Source organism: Gavia stellata, chromosome 4 (genome assembly GCF_030936135.1).
Source record: "Gavia stellata isolate bGavSte3 chromosome 4, bGavSte3.hap2, whole genome shotgun sequence".
NCBI classification, from domain to species: Eukaryota; Metazoa; Chordata; class Aves; order Gaviiformes; family Gaviidae; genus Gavia; species Gavia stellata.
This window is the reverse complement of record NC_082597.1, coordinates 702,481-728,999: the sequence shown is the minus strand read 5'-3', so window position 1 is coordinate 728,999 and position 26,519 is coordinate 702,481. Positions and strand designations below refer to the sequence as shown.

The 26,519-nt window shown below is 55.8% G+C and overlaps 1 protein-coding gene across 1 annotated transcript in view; it reads right to left on the bottom strand.

The window, feature by feature from the left end:
• The window catches only part of SHANK3 (SH3 and multiple ankyrin repeat domains 3), a 358,709-nt gene that overhangs the window by 29,095 nt on the left and 303,095 nt on the right, over positions 1-26,519 (bottom strand). The window contains exons 20-24 of the mRNA XM_059816355.1: positions 19,031-19,166; positions 16,113-16,193; positions 12,780-12,803; positions 8,599-8,726; positions 7,389-7,494 (exon numbers count right to left, since the gene is read on the bottom strand). Coding sequence (XP_059672338.1) covers positions 7,389-7,494; positions 8,599-8,726; positions 12,780-12,803; positions 16,113-16,193; positions 19,031-19,166 — 475 coding nt within the window. The remainder of the gene's footprint in view (positions 1-7,388; positions 7,495-8,598; positions 8,727-12,779; positions 12,804-16,112; positions 16,194-19,030; positions 19,167-26,519) is intronic.

Below are 26,519 nucleotides of genomic sequence, written 5' to 3'. Positions count from 1 at the left end.
TTAAAAGCAAAGTATTTCAAGTGAACGAGGGTGAAGGGGACAGTTAGATAATCTAAAAGCATTCATGGCGTGGGTATTAGTTTTTGGTTTATTTTACATAGCTGCTTCTACAGTTACTCATTTTATTCTCTCTGTTCCCCGCTTGTTATTTTTCTCTGCCGTAAGCATCTCTCCTCCATTTTTTTTCTTAAATGAGGAGGGGAGCACTATGGAAAACGGTATCTGAAGCACTACCAAGTTCAATGACCAGCAAGACATCTCAAAAGGACCTAGAGAGGCGAAAGGAATGGGCCGGCGGACACTCCATGAATTTCAACAAGGACAGATGCCAAGTCCCACACCTGAGAAGGAAGAACCTCTTGCAACTGGACAGGCTGGGGACTGGCTGGCTGGGAAGCAACTCTGTGGAAAAGAACTTGGGGAGCTTGGTAGGCAGTGAGGTGAACGTGGGCTGGCCCTGTGCCTCAGCAGCAAAGGCCAACAGCATCTTGGGCTGTGTGAACAGGAGCAAAGGCAACAGGCAGACCAAAGTCACTCCCACTCAGGAGACACCACCTACAATACCGCATCCAGTTTTGGGGTCGCCAATACAAGAAATACATCAATAAACTGAAGGGAGTTCAGTGGAGAGCCACCAAGACGGTCAGGGCTGGAGCTCTTGCTCTGTCTGGAGAGGCTGAGAAAGCTGGGCTTCTTCAGCCTGCAGAAGGAATGGCTTTCGGGGGGACCTAACAGCAGCCTTCTGGTACCTACGGGGAGGTACCGGTGGTACACGGTGGGAGGACAAGAGGCAATGGGCAAAACTGAAATGAGAGGTTCTGGCTGGATAAAAGGAGCAATTTTGTGATGAGGACAGTCAAGTGGAACAGGCTGCCCAGACTGGATAAAACCCTGAGCAACAGGATCTGATCTCATAGCTGACCCTGCTTTGAGCTGGGGGTTGGACTAGAGACCTCCTCCTTCCAACCTGAATTATCCTTTGATCCTACAACGGAAGAAGAGTGGCTTCATTCCAGTTCTGGTTCCCAAGCGGACCATCTCTACAACCCTGCTCTTTGGAATAGCAGGAATAATGCCTGTTCCCTGTGAAAACGAACGTCTCCTATTGCTCCTCAGCAAGAAAATCAACACTCAGGAGACATCACTGACGGGAGAGGTGGGAGGAAAGCAAATTCTTGGCAGGTGCTTTCTTCACTACCTGCGACTCACCATTCTGACACAGCTCCTCTGCTCACTGTATCTGTGCGCTTGCCATCCGAGTCCTGCATAAACAACTACATCGTTTTACTCATCTCCCTCTCCTCCTCTCCGTGCAGCTTGCTCACGCCCCACATTCTGTTGATGACACTGCCTCGATACCCCACTTCTCCATCTCTCCTCCAGTCTTGCAGATCAAAGGCACACCCAGCCCGCTGTGCTGCCTGGCAGCGGCCAATAATAATTGCCTGAGGAAGCATGTAAGAACACAGCAAGCGTGCAGCGCCGCTTCACCCCTCCCAGATACTCTGTCAGCTTCCAGCAATTTGCTGATCAAGAGCTGGCTGAGTCAGGCTGCCTTTGTGTTTAACCCTTGGCGGACTTTCTTCTTCCAGACACCTGCCAGCGCGCTTTGAACTCATGCAAATTTCTCACGCTCCCGGTATCCTGCCGCAGGCAGCTCTGCGGCTTACCAGCACCGTGTGCAGGATTACCTCCTTTCCTTTCTTTTGAAACTCCACCTATCAGTTTAATTTGATGCCCATCTGGTCTGTAAAGACCTTTTACAAGGCTGTCTTTGAATTGTGTTGCTGTGTTATTATGTTCTCTTATTCAAATCTTTCACTACCTGTTCCTACTGTGATAGCGAATCTTGTAAAATACAGTCTTCATGATAGAAAGAAACGCCTCACTGATGTTTAAATGTGATCACACGGGCAAAATGAAACCTCTCCCTTAACGCGGAGAAGCATCTGTTTATAGTTAAACATGAGACTAATCATCACTGAGTTTTATTTACTGTCTATGCAGGATATAGTTCTGCGCAGGGAGTCTCCAAAGTTGAACAAAGGCAACCAATAATCCCTTGGGAGCAGGCTTGAAACCTGATGTCTTGATTAAGTATTGAATTTATGAATTGCATTCAATCCTTGCAGAGCAGGCTGGACTCCGCACAGACCCCTGCAGAGGTAACGAGCATACAGCCACACAGAAATCCCCCGGTGAAAGCAGTGCCGAGGACAAAGGTCCTCTGAAAAGCTGAGGGACCAGCTACAAGACTGCTGAAACCACCCTGGCAGTTTTTAACTTGAACTGGAGGGAGAAGCTATTTGAGTTTACCTAAAATACTGGTAGCTGAAAACACGGTGCTCTTTTACCCAATTCCACTCCTACTTATGGGTCTGATGCGGAGCGGCTGAGGGAGCTGGGGTTGTTCCGTCTGGAGAAGAGGAGGCTGAGGGGAGACCTCATCGCTCTCTGCAACTGCCTGAAAGGGGGTTGTGGTGAGGTGGGTGTTGGTCTCTTCTCCCAAGTGACAAGTGATAGGACAAGAGGAAATGGCCTCAAGTTGCGCCAGGGGAGGTTCAGGCTGGATATTAGGAAAAATATCTTTACTGAGAGAGTGGTGAAGCACTGGAAGAGGCTGCCCAGGGAGGTGGTGGAGTCACCATCCCTGGAGGTGTTAAAGGAATGTGTGGACGTGTCACTGCAGGACATGGTTTAGTACGCATGGTGGTGCTGGGTTGATAGTTGGACTTGATGATCTGACAGGTCTTTTCCAACTTTAGTGATTCTGTGATTCTCTGATCTCAACCCAGCAATTACCAACTTGCCATTTGCCATTCCCCTGTGCCGCAGGAACACGCATGGCATCCGTGCTCTGTTTCCTGGCACACTCCGCTGCCAGTGACCGAGCGCTCCCACCTCCTCCAGACCTCATCCCTCTACCGATGGGCTGCCAGATGAATGTGAAACCTTGTGAGCTATTCCAGGTTCTCCAGAGGGATGGTGGAGGTGGGGCTGACTTCTGAGAAAAGACAGCATCTGTCTGTCACAAATGGCACGACCCTTTATGTGCTGCCTGTGACCTCCCTCTGTGCCTGGTCCATCTTGCTTGTATATAACTGGAATATTAAATTTCAATGACAAATAAACAAAGCTGTCCCTTTGCTAACGGCCATCGAGATTTTGTCTCTCAGCTCTCTTCAAACAGCATACACTGTGTCTTCATTGTAGAGGGGCATATATGCCTCCTACAAAGAGCAACACGACATCACCAGGATCAAACTACAGAGGTTGGCGCATGCCAGAATAAAGAGATTGAGTCAAAATGGAGCCTCCAGCGACCAGCAAGGACCAGCAGAGAACCCTGTCTGCGAGCACCCAGAGTAACTGGTCTGAAATGAGAATCACGCTCCCGGGTGCATGCCCGAAGCGCAGCTTGGCAATACCACAAGCCTCATGGCAACCCCTCTCTGCAACTCACAGCATGCTCAATGCAGTATTAATCTCCAAGGAAAACACAAAAACTCTCCATAATGCTTTTGGGCCCGTTGCCATAACAGCCTAAATCCCTGTGAGAATCTAACTCTGTGCATTAATTTGGGCTAGCTAATGAGGTGGCTCTCTCCAGAGCATATCCCGCCGTTCCCAACCTTGCTCTCCCCACGCAGGAATGGCAGACCAGCACCCAGAGCCACCCCTGAGCTGGAGCAGAAAGGTGTCAAGTGCCGCGGCTTCGCTCGTGTCCGGAAGCAGAAAGCGGGTGAGCATCACCGTCCTCGGGTGCGCGGGGCTGACGTCAGCCCCAGGCAACAACAGAACTGACAGGAGGAGGAGGGAAGTCCACCGCCCTTCAGAGCAGTGAAATAGCAGTGCTGTGCTGGCTGCTAGGGCACAAAGCTCAAATCGCAGCTAGGGTGAACCTGAGAACCTCTTTAGAAGAGGGGAAAGCACCGGGAGTTCACCCAGGATCTGCAGAGGGAGGGACGGTCCTGGAACGGGATCGGGGCGGGCTGCCAGCCCCGGGGACAGGCTGTCCCCACCCTGCCAGGCCTTCACGCAGCCAAGGATGCACACTCACCCCCGAGCGGGCAGAGCAGGAGGAGCCCGGCGGCCTCGGCGCCTTTTTGAACGCCAAGTCACCCCTTATTTCCTCAGCAGTGACAAGGCTCAGCCAGTACGGTGCATCTGCCACCTCCAGCCAGCGCCCGCAGCCCGTCGCGCCTCCAACTGACACGGGGACACGCTACTTCTACCCGTGCAAAACCACCGTCTACATCATCTTGAATTTGCTGAGGGGAGAGACTTAGCAGGTACCATGACGGTTCTGCAGACTTTCAAGTGTTTTTAACTTCTGATGCTGGAGCAGATGGCGTGGTAGCTATCTTGGAAGTCTGACAGAGATTTTCTTTTCTATCAGCCTCCCCACTGCAATGCATTTCTTTTCTTCACAGTTTGGCTCAAATATTTCTTCCGGTCTGCGTTCTTTCTAGCCAGTCAAGGGTTAACTACCTTCATCTCAAGAAATTTCCAGATGCAAACATGAAATGCTTTATCTTTTGTCAGAAGTCCCTGGGAATCTAAACCAGCTGTGTAATATGCAAATAATTCAGAGCATTTCTTCACCAAAAAACCCAAACCAACCAACCAACCCCTGCTTATTTTTCATCCAGTTCCTTGCTTTTAGTAGTGATTTTCATCATGAAGTCAACTGACTGTACAGCGTATGAGCCTGTCACCGTGGGTGTGAAATGACAGCTCAAGAAGGACTTCTAAAACAAGCCAGTTGCAACCCAATTTCTGCTGTTTGGCCATTTTCTATTTTAGCTGATCTGGAATTCCACAAAAATTAGCTGGTTTCTAAGAGGCACTGCTTTTGGTGTGTATTGTGGCAGGCAAACTGGAAACAAGAAATCGCTGTCCCCTCCTCAACAGGAATTGCTCCCTTTCAGTGCAGACAGACGCATGCCATTCTTGGAGCGAGCATAATTAAGAGCTATGCCTGATTTTTTCCTGTATTTATTGTTGGGTTGTGCTTGGATGCTGTGCTCGTGACAGCTGCAGCCATTCCTGCTCAGAACAGGGCATCTCCAGGCTGCTATTAATCTTCCCTGATGCAGATTAAATCCAGCGTTCCTAATCCCCTCGTTGCACGGTGTGTGTGGCTGCGATGGCTGGGAATCCCGTGCAAGGCTCAGGGTCTCAACGCTCTAGGTGCTGAACAACAAAGACGTACATGGGACATTACACTCTACGCTTACGAGCATATAAACCCTACCCACATCCCAACAAACCTTACAGCTGTATAAACCCTACAAACTTCAAATCCCTCTTCTCACAGTTCTCTGCACACCGAGATCTTTGACAGCATACCCGCACAACAAGCGTCGCGTGAGGTGTAGCTTTAGAGGGACTTCTTGAGTCATTGACTCTGCTTTCACAAGCAAAAAGGAGCTCCTTACCGGCAAGTATTTCATATTTAATGAATACTTTTCCAGTTTATGATCTATTACTGGGTTAAGATGCTATTTTACACAATAGATCCCCTTTAATACGATTTCCAACTGTTTGTGGCTTGATTGAACCTTGAACAACTTCTGCATTTTCACAGTCTCACACGTAAAGCAAACATCTAGGATACAGTTTGCAAAATCAAGATGCACTTTAGACACCACTGGCCGCTGCATGCTTGTCTGCCAGGTAGCCGTACACCTCAGCGGTCAGTAGATACCCCTAACAGTCAACGGGCACTTGTGCAGGATTCACCTCTAAGATCAAGACCTCAGATAAATCCTGTTCCAAGTGCCTACTTCCCTCTGGTCACTATAGAGGGTTCCGGGGCACCTTACTTGGATGGAGATTTCTGCATTGTTAATGTGTACGGCTGGATGAGATGAATCATTTTTACCTTCAGGAGAAAATGAACTGGGCGCTTGCACTCTAGCAAGTCCATGGGTTGGTGCTGTGGTGCTCCCAGGCACCAAGGCAGCCAGCTCTGCTCCCCTTCTGCCACGTACGTTAACAGTATTGCAACGGATGAGCAACTGATTAATGCCTACATTCGCTTCCAACACTGCATCTCATCATCTGCTCGGCCCAGGTTCTAGTTCAGCTCTTCAGCGCTCCAGGAGCTTTCTGCCTGTAGCTTTCATGGCAGGACAGCAGCGTTACCAACACGGTGTGTAAGCAGACACCAGGGCAGTCCATTAAACACCCACCCCTTTTTTTTTTTTAAGATTATCTCTCGTAGTTTGTTTTTCAGATTAATCATACAGACGTTTGATTTTCTCTAGCTATCTGCTACTCTCAGGCCAGTCTCACGTGGGACTACAGGTACCGCCTGCTCTCATACCAGCACGAACGTGAGGGACATATGCACAGCAATTTTCTGTGGCTCTGTACATTAAAAAGTACATTCTGAATACTAACCTTTGCATTTTTCAACTGATTTTTACATTCTTGCTGGGATTGTGCTGCTCTCAGCTGTAGCCTGAAGCAGAATTTAATTTCTATTCACTTATTGTGTGTGTTAAACATACAATCTGGTTTGGCATCACCATTACTGTCAAATGATGCCTTGGGGTTACTTAAAATTAGCCCTTGCCACAGAGCACACGGCCTTTCTCCCTGCCCCCCTTCCTCCTGCCCCTCAGCTTCTCCTCGTAAGTGATAACGCACTCTCCCCAGCTCCGACCCGCACAGCCCTCAGACCTCGCTACCACCGTGGCTTGGTGTTACCACCCGGATGAAACCCACCGATACACAAGATCAAGAGAAGAAAATGAGCCCCCCCCATGCTGTCATTGTGCCACCAGCCCTTGTTCACTCTGCCTCATCCTCCCATCTCCCTCCTCCAGCATATTTTTGGTTTTAGTTGCACTGCAAACCTTTTCAGACAGGGTCTAAAGATCCCGACATAGCCCATAGACGTGTGCCTGTCCCAGGCCCTGTCCTCCTTCCTTAGAGAAAAATCCAGTTACCTGCTCCATCGTCTGTTACAGCTCACGGTTTTACTCGCGACCACCCATGTGTTCAGCACACCGCGCGCCCAGCCCAGCCGCTACGTGGTCCGACAGAAAATCACCCACCAACCCTCATCTGCCAGCAGGGAGGGTGGGAGAAACTCCCCTATCCTTGGCAGTGCCGTAAAGAGACTGAGAGAGCAGGGGACCTCTGGAGGTCCCCAGTCCAACCTTCTGCTCAGAGCAGGACCAGTGTCAGCGTTAGAACAGCTTTCTCATGCAGCCTTCAAAGTAGAAATCACATTAAACATCCCCTCTTCAAAGATCTTTAGTTACAGGCCAGTAGAGAGGGCTGAGTCTTTCCTCCTGGTTCCCGTGCAGGCATGAGCGCTCCACGGGGGACAACCTTTCCTCTTTAGGAAGGGATTTCTCCCCAGTTTGCCTTACCTACAGATTTTGTCCGTGGAATTCCTTTGCGCAGTGAAACATGGGGCTTCTCAGCTCCCGCAAGGACCCCCGAGTGTGCTGCCATACCCTGGCGTTCAAAGAGTGACTGGAAGAGAAAAAAGGACATTTCCATTCCGGACATCTGCGAGACTCGGAGCCTGTCCCTGCCACCCCACGCCGGCAGCCAGGACTGCCACAGCCCCAGGAGGGGAGGCTTCCCTGGGGACACGGATGGACCCCGTCCTCACCTCCACCTTCAACAGGCCATTTTCCTGCTGCCCCATCCAGCACCTCTCCAAAACCTGCGCTACTGCCCTTTGAAGGGTTAACCCTCCCTCCTCTCTCCAGCTTGCCTGCTCCCCTCTGAGTGCCTGCTCCCCCTGCCTGCCCCTCCCTGCCTGCCTGCTCCCCCTGCCTGCCTGCTCCCCCCGTTCCCCCCTGCCTGCCTGCTCCCCCCTGCCTGCCTGCTCCCCCCGTCCCCCCCTGCCTGCTCCCCCCTGCCTGCCTGCTCCCCCCTGCTCCCCACTGCCTGCCTGCTCCCCCCTGCTCCCCCTGCCTGCCTGCTCCAAACACCTGCCTGCTCCTCCCTGCCGGCTCCCCCCTGCTCCCCACTGCCCCCCCTGCCCGCCCGCTCCCCCGCCAGCTCTCAAGCGCTTTGTGCCCAGGGTGAGGTGGCACAGTGATGCCGACTCCAGCAGCAGCCTTCCTCCCGTGGGAAGGCTTCGCTCAGGCCAGTCTCTGCTCAGAAGCAGCCTGTCCCATTTTCCCTCCTGCTCCAGAAGCTGCCTCCCACCGCCTGCAGCACTTTCACAATCCAGACAGCCTGGAGCTGGCAGCCCCACTCCTACTCCATCCATGCTTCCCCTCAGAGACGGCGTTTTTCTCTTTCATTCCTCCTAATTTCCAGCCTCACATCCAGAAAACTGCAGCCAGACTAAGCTCTCCAGCTCAGCTTTCCACACTCCTTCAGATCTGCTCTTACGACCTCCCCTTGGCAATCCCGTACTGGTGAGCGAGTGCCAAACAGCCCGGGTCGGCTCCTCCGCCACCTGCCCGGGCTCCTGCTCTCCGTCTCCGTCTCCTCCCAGACCCTCTCCTTCCCCTCCCCTGGGGAAACCCACTCCCCAACGCGAGTCTCAAGGCTGGCAGTCAGCGTCTGTCACAGCACGACGTGCCCTTCCCTCTCCCACCGCGAGCCCTCCTCTCTCACACTGATTTCTGCTGGCGTGATGCGCCGGCTTGTTGGTCGCTGCTTCACAGTGGCTGCCCTAGAATCTGCTTCCACAATGTCTGCTCTCAGCGCGGGCTCGGCTGCTGCCAAAATCTCATCCAGTTTCTCTGAAAAGCCAAACATAAAAGCAAACAGGTTAGCAAGGGCCGCCGGACCGAGGCAGCTCCCCTACAACAGGCCCATCCCCTGCAGCGCGGCTAAGCAGGGCGCCAACGTCCCCGTAGGGAGAGCATTCCCAGGCCTGCTGAGCACGGAGTTGAGGAGCGGCCACTCAGTCGTCTTCTCCCCGGCCAGCGGCTAACCAAGATTTTGGAGGTGTTTCTGGAGCCGCCCACCCGCCACGATGCACAAGGAGGCACCGACCCGGCTCAGCTGGGGGACCCGCAGCCCACGGACTGGCGCAGCGGCACCGCGCCATGCCGCTCTCCCACCCCGGCTGCACCCGGCGCATCCGTGCCGCCCAGGCACCCCTGACCAGCCCGTCTGACCTCCGGGGTCTGCCCGCCAGCTCCCAGGGTGGGGGGACCGCCCCTAGCTGTGCCACGCTGCGAGGAAGCCTCGATCCTTACATTAAAAGAGCAAACTTTTGCCTAGATATATTTTTGATGTTCAGAATGAGGCTGAGTCACCCCTAATTGGGCAAAGCGGGTGGGGGCAGCGGCTGTGCTACAGCAGGTAATGGGAATCCAGGCGCCACAGGGACCACAAGCGACGCGGAAGTCCGTGGGACTCCACGGGACTCCGTCCGGCTCCAGCGCAACCAGTGTCACTCCAGCATCTGTTCGGGACAAACTGGGACGTTTCCTCCCCGAGCGGACTCCTGTGCCCAAACGGCCCTGACGGGAGCAGCCAGGCCCCCGCGCACGCCCGGGTCTGTGGGCCCGGGAGCTCCGGGTGGGCGCAGGCCGGGGGTGTCAGTGCCCACCCAGGCTGTGGGGCAGCAGCACCATCCGCAGAGCCGCCACGGCCACGTCTGTGCCGCCGTGGGCCTGACCACGCACCAACTCCCAGCCTTGACCTCGGCCCTGCCTCGTCACCAGGGACCTGCCTGCAGATCTCTGGGCTACACCCGCCCCTGGTCAGCCCCTCCAGAGCGGATCCTGCCCCTGCTCCTGGCCTGACCTCGGCCCTGCCTCGTCGCTGCAGACCGGCCTGACGGGCTGGGCGCCAGGTTGAAGGTGACAGACCTCGGTCTGCCCTGCCCAAGGCGCTCAGGGCAGCGGGGCCGGTCAGGCCGCCGGCCGTGCGACCGTGTCTGTCCTTCGGGGAACGGCTGGCCCGCGCTGCTCCCCCAGCCTGCACAGCGGCCCTGGTCTGCAGCGCTCGCGCCAGGAGAGCGTCCCCCCTCGGACACTGCACCAGCCCTGGCTGCCGCTGGGGTTTTCCGTCTGGGGCCGTGAAACATCCTGAAGCTCAGGACATCGGAAAGGGCAGCAGGCAGATGCCGGCCACCGGCACCACTGACCCCTGCGGAGCAAAACCTCCTTTGGAGCCAGACAGGGTCCCGCAGAGCCGAGCTGACGAAGGCTGCTGGGCTGGGGCTCAGCCCGGGCAGGGTCCCTCCAGGTGTGTCTGCCCCCTGCTCCTACAGCTCCCTGGGCCCGGCAGGGTTGAGTCTGTGGGCTCCATGTCACAAATGGTGTCAGCTGGCCCTGGAGCGCAGCCGTCACGCTGGCATGGTGCTGTACTGCAGGTGATGGGTCTGCCTTGGCACGCATCAAGACTGGATGCCTCCACCTCCATGGCACAACCAAGGCACTGCCCCAGTAAACGCCCAAGGAGAGGGGAGAACATGTGCAGCGTTCATCCCGTAAGGCTGACGAGCTCTGCCTGCGTTCAGGTAAGGCTTGTAAACTTCTGGGCTCTATCCAGCCTGGCTATTGAACTTGGGACTGCAAAATGTCACCACTGTGGTGTGGGAGCCACTGACCCTCGTGACCTGAGTGACCCGGAGAGCTCTGACCATCAGGCCCATATTCCTACAAAACCCTGCCTGGGGCTGACAGGGCTCACGGGCCAGCTTGGGTACCTCTGCACGCCGTGGCCACGGCAGCTGTCCGCGTGGCAGTTTGTAAGCCAGCGTTCCGGAGTTACAGAACTAGAAATGAGCCCAAAACATTTCAGAAGCCCAGTCTGCGGTGCAGCAAGCCCTACGCACACAGAGAGGCCAAGTGGTCTTTGCAAAGGGGACTTACGTGTCCTCTGAGGCCAGCACCCTTGGTGGCAGGTATCCACCAAGGCTCTGGGACTAAGGACCTGCACCTGCTCCAAGGAAACCGCTCAGGATAGCTCCCGAGCTTCCTCGGCCCAAGACCTCCAGTAGCTGACCATCCTTGTCTCTGGGGAACGTCACAGTTCCTCTCCCCCACTGCCACGCGACTCTTACACTGTGCTCACAAGAGGCGCAGGGCGGTTCAGCCCGCTCGGAGGGGAGCTGGCTCATCCCTTGCGGCCAAACACCGCTGAGCAACTGCGCGGACCTCTGACAGCCAGGCCTCAGGAGGAGATGGGCCACGGGCTGATTCTAAAGCCCATGTGCTGGAACCCTGCCTCATCGGTGTCTCTGGAAGCTGCTCTGGGCAGCCCTGTAGCCACGTTAGTGTGGAGACCCCAGTGCTGCGAGAGGAGTAACAGTGATGCTCGGCCCTCTCCACCTGCCTCTGCTTCTGGCTTTATTCTGCTTTCCATCTCTTAATGCCATTAGAGCGCAGGGAGACCAATCGCCACTGACTGCACTTTGTATCTGCCATGCCTTTGCAGGAGACGGAAGAGCATCCAGGAGCGGATCCTGTCTGCACCCAGGCTGCTGAGGCAGGAGATCAGTGCTGGAGCCGCCCCGAAAAGAGGGAACCCCATGAATGGGTGCACCCTGATGGCTCTGGCTGTCCAAAGCTTCAAGAGCTCTCCACCACATGCTTGGAGACGGCTGTCTTCAACGTCAGGACATCCCTGGTGACCTTCAGCTGATCATTCTGATCCATGGGACCTCTCCATTGCCTCCGCCTCTGGGTACTGACAGATCTGCTCAGTATAGAGGAGGTCTGGGGAGGTCCCTCAGAGATCTCCTGCTCGTAAGCCCTGCTCAGCTTCTTCCCTATGTTACCACCATTAGGGTGGAAGAGTTGGTCTGTCACACTTCCTATTCCTTGGGAAACAGTTCTCTAGCTTCCCATTACCAGGACAGGGAGTTCTGCTTCTGAAAGGCTAAGAACTGGGGTCAGTTCTCCAGGCTCCCTCCCCTCTTCTCTGGGCCTCTGCTGGAGAAATGTAGAGCTGTGCGCTGGCACGGGACGAGCCTTCTTGCTCCATTCAGGATTGTCCATTACCGGCTGTCAGCCCTGGCACAAACCTCCTGTCTTTGTAGCGTCCCTCATGCAATGTCCACACGGACACTGCGTAGTGCAACTGCCGTGTGTGGAGCCCTGCTGCAGCCGGCTTTACCCCAGCCAGCTTGGGCACCCATACCGGGGCCTTCGCGGTGGGTGGCCCTTTCCACCCAGAGCTAGGACCATTAATAGCTCCCCCAGATAACTCGGGTATGTCCTCGGAGCTGCCACCAAACCCCACCTGCAGCGCAGGTACATCCTCAGGTGCTTCCTTGGCGCGGGACCGCCGGGAGCAGGACAGCCTGCACGGGGGCAGAGGCAGAGGCAGCACCTGCGCTGCCGGACACGGCGGAGAGCACGGCTGCCACTTCATCTGACTGAGCGCCAGAGGCCTGACCCAGGGGCTGAAGGAGGCTGTACTTAGGACCCCACATGCGGGGACATTCCTGGGGAAAGCATTTTCACCGTGGAGCAAACACAAAGCAAGTACAACACCCGGGGAAGTCAGCCCTGGGGATTCACGGGGCCCGGTTGGCAAACGGGCATTCCTGCCTGCGCCCAACAGGAGCCCAACACGACCGTGCCGATTTTGGCCTTTCTGCTGCCCCGCCGGAGCCGTACGTGGTGGCTGCTCCCCATGGCGGCGGTGCCTTACGGGAGGCTGGCCCACAGAGCTCCGGCTCCCTTTGGGCTGAGCCTTCCCGTGACAACCAGGGGACGGTGACATGCGCCTTTCCCTAGGGGTGCACCGTGCGCGCCTGTGTGCTGTGGCTGGGTGCTGGCTGGGAGGCTGGCGGGGAGGGGAGGAGCCCCAGGATGTGCGGTTTCACTCACCCCCTTTTCTTCTCCGCATGGAGGCTTGGAATCAAGAAACAAAAGACAACATGAATGGCATGCACAGTTCCTGCTTTCATTCCCAGCTCCAGCCTCGCTGCCTGCCTGCTCGGTCTCTTCCCCGCACGCTCTCCTGCCTCCCAGCATGCTGGCAGGATCAGGCCCTGACAGAGGAGCGCGCGTGCCGCCTTGCTGGGGGCTCTCGGGACGAAGGCTCAGGCAGGACAGAGGGTGCAGCACCTTCTGCACCCCCTCAGCGCCGCTGCCCATCCGTGGGAAGGCCAGCACCCGTCCTGGCCCCGCGGGCGGGCAGGGACCGACACAGGCCGGGCTCTCCGCCAGCCCCACTGCTGGGACCAGCCCTCCGCTGAGCCCTCCTCCTCTTCACTCAGACCAGGACAGCAGAGGGAAGGAGCGATGTCAGAAGGAAGTAAGACCCAGAGGAGGTCTGGATGGCATTTAATGCCTGAGCTATGGAGAAACTCTTTTAAAAGCTTTTAATCCCTCCCTGCTCACTGAAGAGACACAGCAGTCTGCATGTCTCCCAAAGCCAGTTTCCTCCGCATCCAGTACACGCCAGGACTGCAGGACAGGAGTGCTTTGTTAGCAGCTTGCTGGGAACCTGCTTTTCCAAGGGGACTGGCACAACACGCAGCAGGAAAATGTTAAGGTACGGCTATGGGCACATGCGATGTTCTGCAGGACAGGGGCAGGCTTCAAGGAAAAGGGGGCAGGGACCACCCGACAAAGCTCCCTTTAAGAAGCTGCAGGTAGAAATGTCCCTTTCACTAACACCACCGTCCCCTCAGGAAAGGAGATCGGGCTCTACGCTTGCACACCGCTGAGGTGTGGGGATGCTGACCTGCATGAAAATTCCCCCTTCGCAGTAAAAGCCAGAGGATCAACCACCAGAAGACAAAGAGTGGGAGGAGGACCGATCCCCCATTTTCCCTGTGCCACGCTCCCTGGGGATGCGTGGTGGGACTGGCTACAGCATACTCCCTGATCCACAGGACATGGAGTAGGGACTAACCACTACAATTTCCTGGAGAACATGTGGACTAAGACCAGTCACTGTCTACAAATCCCTCTCCCGGGAGATAAAGGCAGCTGCCACTCCTAGTCCCTCTCCAGGTAGAAGAGAGGCAGCGTCTAGATGCAAAATCCTCAGGGAGACCTAGAGGACTCATCCCTAATATATTCTCTGGCAGAGCTATTTCTCTGCTTTTCGTGACTTCCCTTTCCACGAGCTTGCTCCCTTCCCCCTCGAGCCCCGCAGCTCTGCTTGCCAAAACACATGCAAATGGGGCCCCCCTCCCTCACACCGCTGCGGTTTCCACGGTTCCACGGTGCAGGTCGGCCGTGGTGCTGGCGCACACCCCGCCTGGCACTCGCAAGGCCAAGTGCCGTGGTTGGTGCACCCACCCCTCTGCAAAGGCGCCCGCACGACACGTGCCAGGCTTCGACTCGGACGGGATGTTCGCCAAAGAGGGGCACATGCAGCTGGGGAACATGTTCTCACGGAGGCAACATGCTGCCTGTGTGCGCAAGCAGGCACCCGTCACACTGGCTAGGAACCGCTTTCAGGACCAGCACTCGAGAGTGAAAATATGAACCCTGGGGTCTGTGCAGTATCTGTGCAAAGGGAAGAGCAAAAAGCGGAAGAAACGGGCTATTCTGAATCCTCTCCTAATGGCTACTAGCAAACACAGCACCTTCAGGTTTAGTAATAAAGGTCTGGAGAAGCGGGGAACAGGCTAGGGTGAAAATCAAGGCAGTGGGCTCAGCATAGAATAAATCACAGTGCCCATCAAACAGTTGATGCAAACCCTTAAATGCTAAGATTTGTCCCTTCAAACCCGTATTTAAGTGTGAGCCTGAACCCTCAAGGTCTATTTCTTTCAGGAGAACCCCGCGGGGTTGTAAAGCGTGGGCATGCACGTAGGACAGGGAGCAGAGCGAGAAAGGTCGTGGACCTTCCTTCAATGCCCTGAAAAAGAGAGGGGGTGGTGGGGTCTCTGCCTAGGCTTCTGCCTCTCAGGTGGGTCTCCTCCGAGGCAGGACAGGGGTCTGCCACACACAGCCTCCACGCCATGGCCAGCAAGCACATCTGTACATATCACCACATTTTCACACAGCAAAAATATAAATACAAATAAAAAAATAGCAGAAGCGCGAGCCAAGGCAGTAGGTAGTGCCAAGAGCGGCTCCCTCTCGCTCTGCCGATGCTCTCGGCGGGGGCTCGCAGCACATCCGACTCCTGCCCTGTGTCAGCCCCGAACAGCCCGTCTCGGCAGAGCCAACCTTGTGTGCACCAGAGCTGCACGCCGGAGCGTGGCTGCCCCGAAGGCTCCCCCAGAAGAAGGGGTCCTTCCGCGTCTCCTGCTGCCTGGCAGGCCACGAGGGCCGCCGTTCCGTTAGCCAGCCTCCCCGGCCGGTGGCTGCGCCAGCATTGCCACCGCCAGCGGAGCGCCCTGCTCAGCTGCCCTGCGGCCTCTGCAGCGCACAGGGGACAACGCGCGGCAAAATGGGCAAATCGTTCTGTGCAGAGGGGAGGGCTCGCTGTTCGGAGGGTGCGTGAGCACCGGCACCCCTACAGCCCTCAGCTGGTGGGATGCTACTGGGGGGAGCCCAGTGCACTGGGAAGGTGTGGGCTCAAGGAGGTCAGCAGAATAGATGGGAAGACTGAGGGGCTTCAGCACCGGGTACCTGGAAGCGAGGATGGGCTGGGGGTGGAGAGGCTTTAAGAGAATACAGGAAAACATGTCGATGCGAGCTGGGATACCAAAGCATCTGGAAACGTGGGTAGGCTCTGTAGTGACAGCAGAACGTGTGAGCGGGTGTGCATGTGCATGTGTGTGTGTGTAAGGGGGGAGGGCAGCCCATGGGGATGCCAGCTGATCCGCCAGCATGTGGTATCTGCCTGGAGGTAGAGGAAAATAAAAACAAGGGGCTGTTCAGAGTGCGGGAGGAGCAGGATGCCTGATGGATGGGGCACGGGGGCGGCAAGCCCCTCCGCAAGCACACGGAGGCACCAAGCGTCCTTCCCCCAGGCCGCCTCTCCGGGGAGGCAGCACTGAAGGGGTGGACTGGCTCTACCGGGGGCTCCCGCGCCCCCGTGGCGGTGGTGGTGGGCTCTCAGCCCCCGTGCCCCACACGCCGCTGAGCACGATGGAAACTTCAGCACAGGAGGTGCACCCATCACCTCGCGCTCGAGCTCATGCACCCCTTTGGAAAACGGACCTTGAGCGAGAGCGCCGCCTGCTCCGGCCACGGCCCCGCATGCTCCTCATGCACCCCTGCATGCACGCGCGAGCCCCTGCCGCCGCTTACCCAGCTCTTCCAGCTCGGCCGTCATGGACTTGGAACGCAGCGTCAGGGTGGTGCTGGGTGCTCTCTTGGGAGGCGGCGGAGCTGAAAGGAAGAGAGACGGCATTTTGCATTTCTTGTCCAGGAACTTACGAGGAGTGGCCAGATGCAGATGCCACTTCTTCTCCACAGCCTGGATCTCCTCGTACTCGCGGGATGAGGAGTCGCACTGCTGCAGGATCTTATTGAGGCTGCGCGTGGAAGCGAACTTCTTCATGGTCTCGGTAGCACAGTCCCGGGGCACGGGGCAGGCCCCGGCGCGGAGGGGCTGGTGGCTCCCGCAGGCACGTGCACGCTGCCCAGGCTCCCACAGCCCTCAGCGGAGGAGAGTCCAAGTCATGTCCCCGGGCTGCGCCTGCCCCCCTGCAGCTACCGGAGATGCTATGGCTATGAAAGCCTCTCGCGAATTAAATCTGTCTCAGGCAGCTGGCTGCCTGCCTGTGGGACTCAGCAAACAGCTTTGATGGCTGCTTCCCCTCCGCACACGCCATGGGTGGAGGGTAGGAGGGAGAAACAAGTCCAGCAGGCCTGATCTCAGTCTCTCATTCCCGCCTCGGCGCGGCGCATCCCCCAGCGAAACACAGCCCACCCACCCTCCTCTGCCGGCTCGGCCGTATCCAGGACGGGGTGAGGCTCCCGCGGCCCTAGCGAAGCGCTGGAGGCGGCCGGCTCCGCACCGGGCAGCAGAGGCGCATGGCCAGCACGGGGCGGCGCGGTGCTGTGCCGGGGCGCTGGGCTGCCCCGAGGGGCTGCCTAGCCGGGCCGGCCCGCGGGGCTGCCCCGGAGGCGCTGCATGCCATGAGCCCACCGGAGCGGGGACGAGTTGAAGGCTCTTCCTCTTCACTTGGGGTGCCTCCTCCTCGCGCTCGCTCGCTGACAATGCTGGATTCAACGCTCAGGCATTGCCATGGCAACCGGAGCTTCAGGCTTTGCTGGCGCTGCCTGCATCAGAGACCCCAACAGGGGCGGATTCAGCCAGAAAACGCCAGCCCCACACCGGCCTCCATCACCCCCAGGAAGAGGCGAGCCCCAGCCGATGGGGGGACGGGGGTCCGGCCCCCCTGGCCGTGCTGCAGCCAGGGTCCCGCAGAGGGGACTCAGCTCCGGTCCCTGCACCCCGTGCTGGAAGAGCGGCCACCCAGCTCTGTGGGCTCAGGGCATGGGCAGCAGGCAGCGATGGGCAGCAACGGGCAGCTGCTCACCGGCTGCAGGGCTGGTAGCACCAGGAGAAGCGGTGAGCAGCACAGGCGGTGGTCCCAGCACTGATTCCCCAGCCTCAGCCTTCCCCACGACTCGTGCTTTTGTGCCGTGACAATATAATTACAGCTCTTAGTGTCAGCGCACAGAGCTGCCTCCCTCCCCCAGGCCCCCTGTGCTGCATTGGGAGCGCCCCACTCCCGTCCCCCTGCATCTCCCATGCCCCCACGCCGGGCTCCCAGCCGCGCTCACCCCGAAAATGCTCCTGCCCCACAGCCTGCCGCCCCACACACAGTCCAGAGCAGGGGCGGACAGGGACAGCCTGCCTCGTGCTGCCGGCTGCTCCCAAATGTGCCCCTGCCTTCCACAGCTGGTTGCCTGTGGATGAGGTCCTACCCTCTGCAGACAGCTGCTGCCAGATGTGGCCCTGCCTTCCACCGCCAGCCCCTGCTCTCCACCTCTGGCTGCCCCTGGATGAGGTCCTACCCTCCACAGCCAGCTGCTCCCAGATGTGCCTCCAGCCTCCCTAGCTGGCTGTCCTCAGATGTGCCCCTGCCCTCCACAGCTCTACGCCATGATGTGTCCTCCTGTACACATCTGGCTGCCTCCCATCCAGCTGCCCTCCAGATGTGCCCCTGCCCTCCTCAGCTGGATGCCCTCTACCCCGAGGGCTGCCCTGCCCCACTGGCCATGAGCGCATCAGCCCACCACCAACGCCCCCCAGGCCCCACTTCTGGCCGAGGGTCTTGGCTCTGCCCTGGGGGCCTGGGGACAATGGGGCGAAGGCCCAGAGCCTTCTGGGGGCCCCACGGCCACCTGCGCTCCCCTGAGCGAGGGCAAGTCCCACATGCGGCTGGCAGCCCCAGGACCGGCCGTGCCCCCAGGAGCTCCCAGCCCGTGGGGCAGGTCCCAGCCACGGCATTCCAGAGAGAGGACAGGCTCCAGCCTGGCACCCCAAAGCGCCACGGGGGCTGTCCTCCACACTGGCACCCCCTGCACTCCTGTGAGCACTGTCCTCCACCCGACACCCCCCGCATCCCCAGAGGAACAGTTCTCCAGCCCCACCCTTAGCAAGGGCAGCTCTCCATCACAGCCCCCCTCACACAGCGGGGCCGGTTCTCTACCATGACACCCCCCTGCACGCCGAAGCAGGGGCAGTTCCCCACCACGACACTCCTCAGGGCAGGGGGAGTCTCTGCTCTCCAGTGCAGCCTGCCACGGGCACCACAGGCTGCAGGCACCAGAAGCGGCTCTGCTCCTGAGGAGGAGCCGGCTCCAACCTTCGCTGAGCGCACACAGCTCTGGTGTGAGAGCAGAGCTGCTGGTGTCCTGCAGCCCAGCCGCGGACAGGAGCTGCAGGAGGTCGGGCCAGCAGCCGCTGGCTGTGCCCGGCTTCCCCAGCGTCAGCAGCAGTGCTCTGCTGCAGCCCCTCCACTGGAGCACCGACCCCGTCCCCCCTGCGCCGCTCCCAGCCGCAGCCACCAGCGCGTCCCGGTGTGGCAGTGCTGTGTGTGCGGAGGTTTCTGTGCCGGGACAGGCAGGTGCCCTCCTTCCTCACCAGCTGCAGCCTCATAGCCATCCAGCCATGCCGGGCTCCTCCCGGCAGACCCACGGGCTTCTGCACGCTGCTCACATTTAGGCAACGCAACCCCCTGTTCAGAGAACCATGAGACTCCACCACCTACCCTTCTTCCGAACAACTTCTTCTGATTCTGGCTTGCGGCTGACGGAAACAACCTTCATCACCAGGTGGTTCCCCCCTTGCCGGATCAAGGAGACCACCTGCTTGTGCCCCACCTTCACCACGTTGACACCATTCACCTAGGACACAAACAGAAAGAGAGCGGTGTAAAGGCTGCCGGTCACAAGGAGAGCGGGCAGAGGGCACGACCGACAGATGTCAAGCCGCAAAACCAGATGACTTTGCATCTCTGCGTCTGTTTTTACAGCCTAGCACATTTTTGTATTTAAGCTGTCCCTGTGGGATGTCACCTACCAGTGACCACAACCTTCTGGAGAAGCTGAGGAAGCTGCAACAGGCCAGCGCAAACCAGCGCACACCAGGGCTGCAGCCAGGTGGCAAGAGCTGGACTTCCCCCTTCCTACCGGGCCGTCAAGGCAGAGCGCTAAAAACGGGGCATTCCCTAGTTCTGCCGGGGTGTTCGGCATCCTCAGGGGAGGCTCCTGCACCTGCAAGTCTTGAGCTGTGCCGCAGCTCTGCAAGAGGCGCTGGAAGAGCACAGGCACCCGTGCAGAGCGGCGTGCAGAGGGATCACCCCCAGCAGCTCAGCCGCCCTGTCCCCACCAGCAGCAACCCGTGTCGTGCAGACGGAGACGCTTATCTGCTCCCATAGCTACCGACACGCTGATCGACTCCTTCCGGGGTCTGCAGGACACATGCTGAAGCCCACTCCTGTTGTCGTTTTTAGCGCTAGCATAACCTATTAGTTTCTCGGACAACAAGCACTGGGGCCGTGACGGCAGGCTAGGCATCCTCTGCGAGACAAAACCCAGAAGTAAACTGGACAAGGGAACCTCAGCGCTTGGGTATCCCACCAAGTGGCAACGAACACAAGGTTCTCCACGGGGCATTAAGAGATGGACCCTCACTTCGGGTAACTGAGGTTGAGGTGTCATGGGGACGAGGACACCACCGTTCAGATGCCTCACCGCTGGAAAAACCAGCTGCAACTTTTGCAGCTTAGTTACCCACTTTGTGAAAAAACCAGACACGTTTGCACACTTTGGCGCTCACTTCTGAACCGTGCTGTAGGTACTGTAGTACTCCAGGGCTGCTGCTACTCTACGTGTAAGAGAGTAACTGACGGCAAGTAAGAGACACGCGATCATCTATGGACAATAAATATAGGATCACCTATGTTCATATTTACATTAATATTTTTGTTTCCAGAAGTGAAACACTCAAAAGACAGGTAACGACAGGATTTAGGTTGTCCGTGCAACACTAATTTCGTCACCCTAAGTTCAAGACTAGAAGCATTATAGCTAAGCTGTTGCACGCCACCGGCTTCAGGTCTCAAAGACACCAGGAGATGAAGAATTCAGCCTTTGCTCTGCAGGTTTGTTCCAAATGTTTAGTAATTCCCACCACTTAAAAAAAGCCAAACCCATTCCTATATTACTATCAAGAAATCGGTTTTCAGTCACAGGCTCTTGTGCCACCCTTCCTCACGCCCAGTCCCACCTCCCTCACCACGGCGTTGTCCCTGCGCCCCAGCGCGTGGGATCGCGAGTCCAACAGACTGAAACGCAGACTTGTCCGGGATGCTGGGAACTTCGGCATTTCAGGAACGCTTGGGGTTTATGTGTTTCTACTCCAGCCGGAGATGTCTTGTCTTAGAGTGAAGCCTAACGTGTTTTCATTAATACTAACTCAGGGTAGACTGAACTGTTGCTTAAATAATTAAAAGTATGTAGGTTACAACATTTGCAATACATCAGCCTGAGTGCTGTTTTCTATGAAAAACTGTAAAAAAATGAAAATGAAGAAAGGCGTTGAACTAAATTCTGAAATAGAACATCAACATTTCCTACGATGCAAAGCTTTTGAAAGAATAATGTTATTTCAAATATTCAATTATCCAATTGATTCAATTTTGATTATAATTGATTCAATAATTATTTAATTGTCATGAAAACACACAGAAAATTTGATTTTGATGAAATTACCAGTCTACTCTAGTTAAATCACCTCTTAATATTTTTTTTTTTTTTTTAAATGAACTGGATGGAATGGCTTGAATCCCGGAGCACGGTTATCCTGTATTTTCTCCTGATCCTAAGCCACTTCAGCAGTTCGTCTTTGCAAGCCCTTTAGGTTTCCAAAGCATCGAGGCACGGCAGAGCCCAGGGCTGCGCAGCGTATCCCCAGCACCGCAGCCCGCGGGTCCCCTGCACATCTATTATTTATTAGCCATGATTTCAGCTTAATTTCTAGAACGTGTATGAAAACACCGAGCAGCATCGGGACTTGAGCTTCGTCCTGGAGAGACCCACTAGAAACCCCGGCCAGCGACAGTCCCTCGCTGGCAGGTACCTGCCAAGACCCATCATCTGGCAAATTTGTGAACCACTTCCCAGGCGCTCCACTGGTTTTGTACACCGCGGCTTTTGTAATGGGCATGTTCTACACTGGTAAACAAAATCTATTACATCTAAAGAGTTACCTTTATCAAACAAATCTGACACCTCAAATAACGAAGTGAAATTAGTTTTGTGAGGTTTTCTGCTGGTCATTATATTCTACTCTTTAACTCTTTATCAACTGCCTACAGTATCTGATTGATTATTTTTTGCCAGCAACTGATCTCAGACTCACAGGTTTACAAATAACTGGATCATCCCCTTGTCCCTTCCAAACGCCAGCGCTCTGCCAGTCTCCTGGCACTGCCCCAGCATCATACAATTACAAAATGCAAATACTGAAAAATTACCACCTGGAAGAAGCTTACAGCTTCAGTTACTAATGGCTTGGAAAGCGTTTCATCATCTGCATGTGATACATGACCATCACCCTGCTCCCTTCCAAATAAAACCCAGAAATACTGACAGAACATGCCTGTGCTTTCTGTTTCATTTTTAGTCATCCAAACTTGTCCACCCAAATGGGCAGCAGTTCAGGTTTTTTAGGCTACTCGAATACAGAGAAGCAGGAGTGGGAGGTTTTCGCCCTGCGGGCTGGGAAGGTGCGACCTTCTCCCTCTGCTCCATCCTGGCGCAGCACGGGTGGCACAAGCCAGGGTACGTGGTCTCCAGGAGAGAGAGCACCGACTGCCGTGGCACCCACCGCCTGGCAGAAGCATGACCCGAGCACCGTATCCTGTTGGTGTTCTGGCAGACTGTTGGCGTCTTTGCTGACAATCAAGTGACAGATGGGGAAATATTGACTGTTTATAACTTGGTGAGATCAGGGTTGAGGAAAAGGTACCAATGAGGCCACACAGCGTTTTGCCCAATGTGTTTCAAATGTGCCCATGGACTGACAACTCCTACAAAAGCCGCAAGACACCAACTCAGCCTGTATTGTGCAACTTCATCCACCGCTGGGCAGTCCTTGACTGTCCAGAGCATGAAAAAGCAGCTGCGGGGAGAGCAACACCCGCTTGACAAACCACGCCAAGGGCCAGCCATGAAAGACAAGAAGAACATGACACTGGCCAGTAAGTACAGAGAGTCCCAGTGCCACGCTTGCCTGGGAACGCCAACTTGACCCTGTGACTCTCTGAAACACCCTTGGACAGAAGCATGTCAACCCAAAGCCACAACCAAACTGGCCAGAATCGTGCCAGAGCTGGGTTAGGTTACAAAGTCTGCAACGGAAAGCTTGGTCACTGGAGCGTGAACGTGAATAATTTGGCCTATGGGGAAAAATAACATCTCTGCTGCCGTTTAAAACAGAGGGAACTGCACATTAAAGGTCTTTTTGGTGACAACCTCAAAGCATCGGTCTCACGTTGCCAGGCCTTGTCTGTGAAAGGTGGAGTAAAACCAGGCAGGTGCTCAGAGCCCAGGAAACTGCAGCTCAACCTGACCAGCAGGAACGGCATCTTGCAGAAAGCAGGTAAAAAAAGCAGTCAAGAGGCTAAAACAACACAGGAGGTCAAGAATGAATGTGGTACAGTAAAGCTGACCCCAGGGGAGGCTGGTCAGACAGTTGCTTGGACTATGCAAGAATGTCTGGGGAAAAAAACTTCTGAAAAATACGACATCCCGATTCATCCTGATGATACCCATGAAGATGAACTACAGCACTCTGCAGCTGCAAACACCTTTGGCTAAACACTCATCCGAGCAAAGCTTCTCTAACAGTCGCTCTTGAAAAATTCAAAATACAAAGAGAAGAACTCATCTGATAAACAGGTCAGCTCACCGAGAAGACGGCGTGAAGATTTTCAGTTCTTTTTCAGCTTCAAAGTTGTGCTGAGTCAACATGGCACGATAAACCGCGTGTACCGAGATCACAGGCCTGGCACCGCGGCTGGTTTTATAACCTACAGGGAGGTGAGCTCTCACCAACAGTGAGCAAACCAGTGGTTCAAGACGCTGTTCCACAGCGGGAAGGGAGACCCGACGCCAGGCAGCGCTTGCAGCCCACCGGCACGCTGCCCGGTGAAGCCACAACGGCCGGAGACCCCGGGCGCAAGGCGCCCGAGAGGGAACAGGGGCTGCGGCTCGATGCTGCTGCTGATCCGCCGAACTGGGAGAGGATCTCAGCCAAGCCATCCCCCACCTTCAGCAGTAAGGAACCGTCAGAACTGCGCTCTCAGGAGCACAATACCATCTCCCACAGGAGGAGGAAAAGCGCTTAGACACAGAAAGAGGAGGCAGCAAAATGAACAAAGCAAACTGTTTCATCTCTCTGAGCAGACCCATGCACGGAGGATCCCTGTCACTCAGACAGCCTGGGGCTGTCTGCCGACGCTAGAGCAACACAGGGGAATTGCCTGAGACACAGACAAAAATCAGGGTTTGGTCCCAATCTATGAAGTGCGGAGATGAATCTTCAAGACGACCGGCAGCTGGCCCACACAGAATCACTAAGGTTGGAAAAGACCTGTAAGATCATCAAGTCCAACCATCAACCAAAAAAAATAAAACAACCACCATGCCCACTAAACCATGTCCCACAGTGCCACGTCCACACGTTCCTTGAACACCTCCAGTGATGGTGACTCCACCACCTCCCTGGGCAGCCTCTTCCAGTGCTTCACCACTCTCTCAGGAAAGACATTTTTCCTAATATCCAATCTAAACCTCCCCTGGCGCAACTTGAGGCCATTTCCTCTTGTCCTGTCACTTGTCACTTGGGAGAAGAGACCAACACCCACCTCACCACAACCCCCTTTCAGGCAGTTGTAGAGAGCGATAAGGTCTCCCCTCAGCCTCCTCTTCTCCAGACTGAACAACCCCAGCTCCCTCAGCCGCTCCTCATCAGACTTGTGCTCCAGACCCCTCACCAGCTTCGTCACCCTTCTCTGGACACGCTCCAGCACCTCAATGTCCTTCTTGGAGTGAGGGGCCCAAAACTCAACACAGCATTCGCGGTGCGGCCTCACCAGAGCCGAGTACAGGGGCACGATCCCTCCCCTAGTCCTGCTGGCCACACTCTTTCTGATACAGGCCAGGATGCCGTTGGCCTTCTTGGCCACCTGGGCACACTGCTGGCTCATATTCGGGCGGCTGTCGACCAACACCCCCAGATCCTTTTCTGCGGGACAGCTTTCCAGCCACTCATCCCCAAGCCTGGAGCGTTGCATGGGGTTGTTGTGGCAAACGGGAAGGTGTTGGAATGAGAAAGATCAGACAGGCAGTGGTGGAAACGTGACTCGTTTTGAACCAGCAATAAAGAAAAACTTCCAGTTTCTTGGACACAACTGCCTGATGAGGATGCCCCGCTCTTGGAGATAAGCTCTTGGCCTGGAAGCAGACAATAGATCAAGAGTCAAATCATGCAGGAAGTGTCTACAAAACATGAAAGAACATACACAGAAATGTGAAGACACTATGTCAAAGTCTGGGCGCTATAAACTGCTGCAACTATCTTCTGAGTAGCCACATGATGCATCAATGCTGATGAACTCTGGGAGGACTCTCAGCCTGAGCGAGAGGGCAAAAGGTGGCAGATGGGCCACCGTGTAGATACGTGCAAAGTCGTGCTTCTAGGGAGGAGCCATCTGAACATGCTACATGATGCTGAACACGGACCTGGTGGGTACAGCTCCAGATAGGTCTTGGAGCCGATACTGACAGCTCTCAAAAATCATGGGCTCTGTGCGTAACAGCGGCCAAAAAAGCCACCAAAATGTGTCAGGGAAGAGATGGAAAACAAGGTGGGCAATGTCATTTGGGGATATGCTGATCCTGTGCATGCCTGCCTTCACCGCTGAGTGCAGGTCTGGTTCGGCATCTCAAGGAGGAAGCGGTGGAGCTAGAGACGGGCCAGAGAAGGGCAACGAAAACGGCCAAGGGGATGGAGCCACTGCCCTGTGAAGAGAGACTGAGAAGGCTGGGACTCTCCAGTTTGGAGGAGGGAAGGCTCAGGGAGACGCATGCTCAGGGCTTACAGAACTCCCCAAGGCAGCGGACACAGCGAAGGCAGAGCTGCTGTTCGCCAAATCCTGCAGCGTTAGGAGAGGGCTCTCAGTGAGCCCAGACAAAAGCAAGACTTCTTTGTGCAGCAGGCAGTGGTTGTCTGGAGCTGGCTGCCATGGAAGTGGACAGTACTGGAGGGCTCAGAGAGAGATGAGATAAATTCCCGGAGAGCAGGTCCTTGCACAGATTGTAATGGGACTGAACAGAGTCATCCGCGCTAACGTCCCCAGTATGATGACATTGGATGCTGGAAGGCATAAGGGGAATGGACCACCCAAAATGGTCAGGCACGTGTGCTCTCCTTAATTGACAGCATCTTGTAATGCCCCTGTCACAGACAGGGAACGGGGCTAATGGACCTTTGGTCCTGTGGGACATTTCATACATTCAGTCTGATCCCTCCCAGCAAGCTGACAAGGATATGAAGCTTTAGTAGTCTGTTACAGGAGATAATGTCCCCATTCTCCTGATCATCTCAGTAACTTTTCTATGTTCCTGTTCCAGTCTGAATTCATCTTTCCTGAACACAGATTTCTAGGGTGGTGGTTATTACTCCAGATGAGCTCTTATGTGACTTGAGTAATAGCACTAACACTTCCCCCCTTGTGACTGACCAGTGAAGCCCTACAGCAGAAGAAAGCTCTGAAAAGACAGGCAAGGGCTACGCACTCCCGAAGCTCAGGGGAAAACGTAGGGAGTGATTGACCAGAGCTGTTGCAACGGAAGCTGAACCAATCTCAACACAAAGGGGGCCGGAGGGCAGCCTTTGCTTTAGATCAACTGGCTACAGCAGCTGAGTGGATCATCCAGCTGTGCCAGGTGAGGGGATCAACTGGCTGTACCGGCTGGGTGGATCAACCAGCTCCGTAACTCCACCCTTGGATTGATGAGAAGAGCGCAAAAGTCCTCCTGAGTCAGCAAGACTAGAATGGGGGAGAAGGACCGTGTTAACTGGATTAGCCGACAGAGAATATAAAAACCCAACAACAAACAGAAAGAACTCACAGACAGCAACGCGCTTGAGCTGGTGTCAACCCACTTATGCCTTCGAGGTGACTGGGG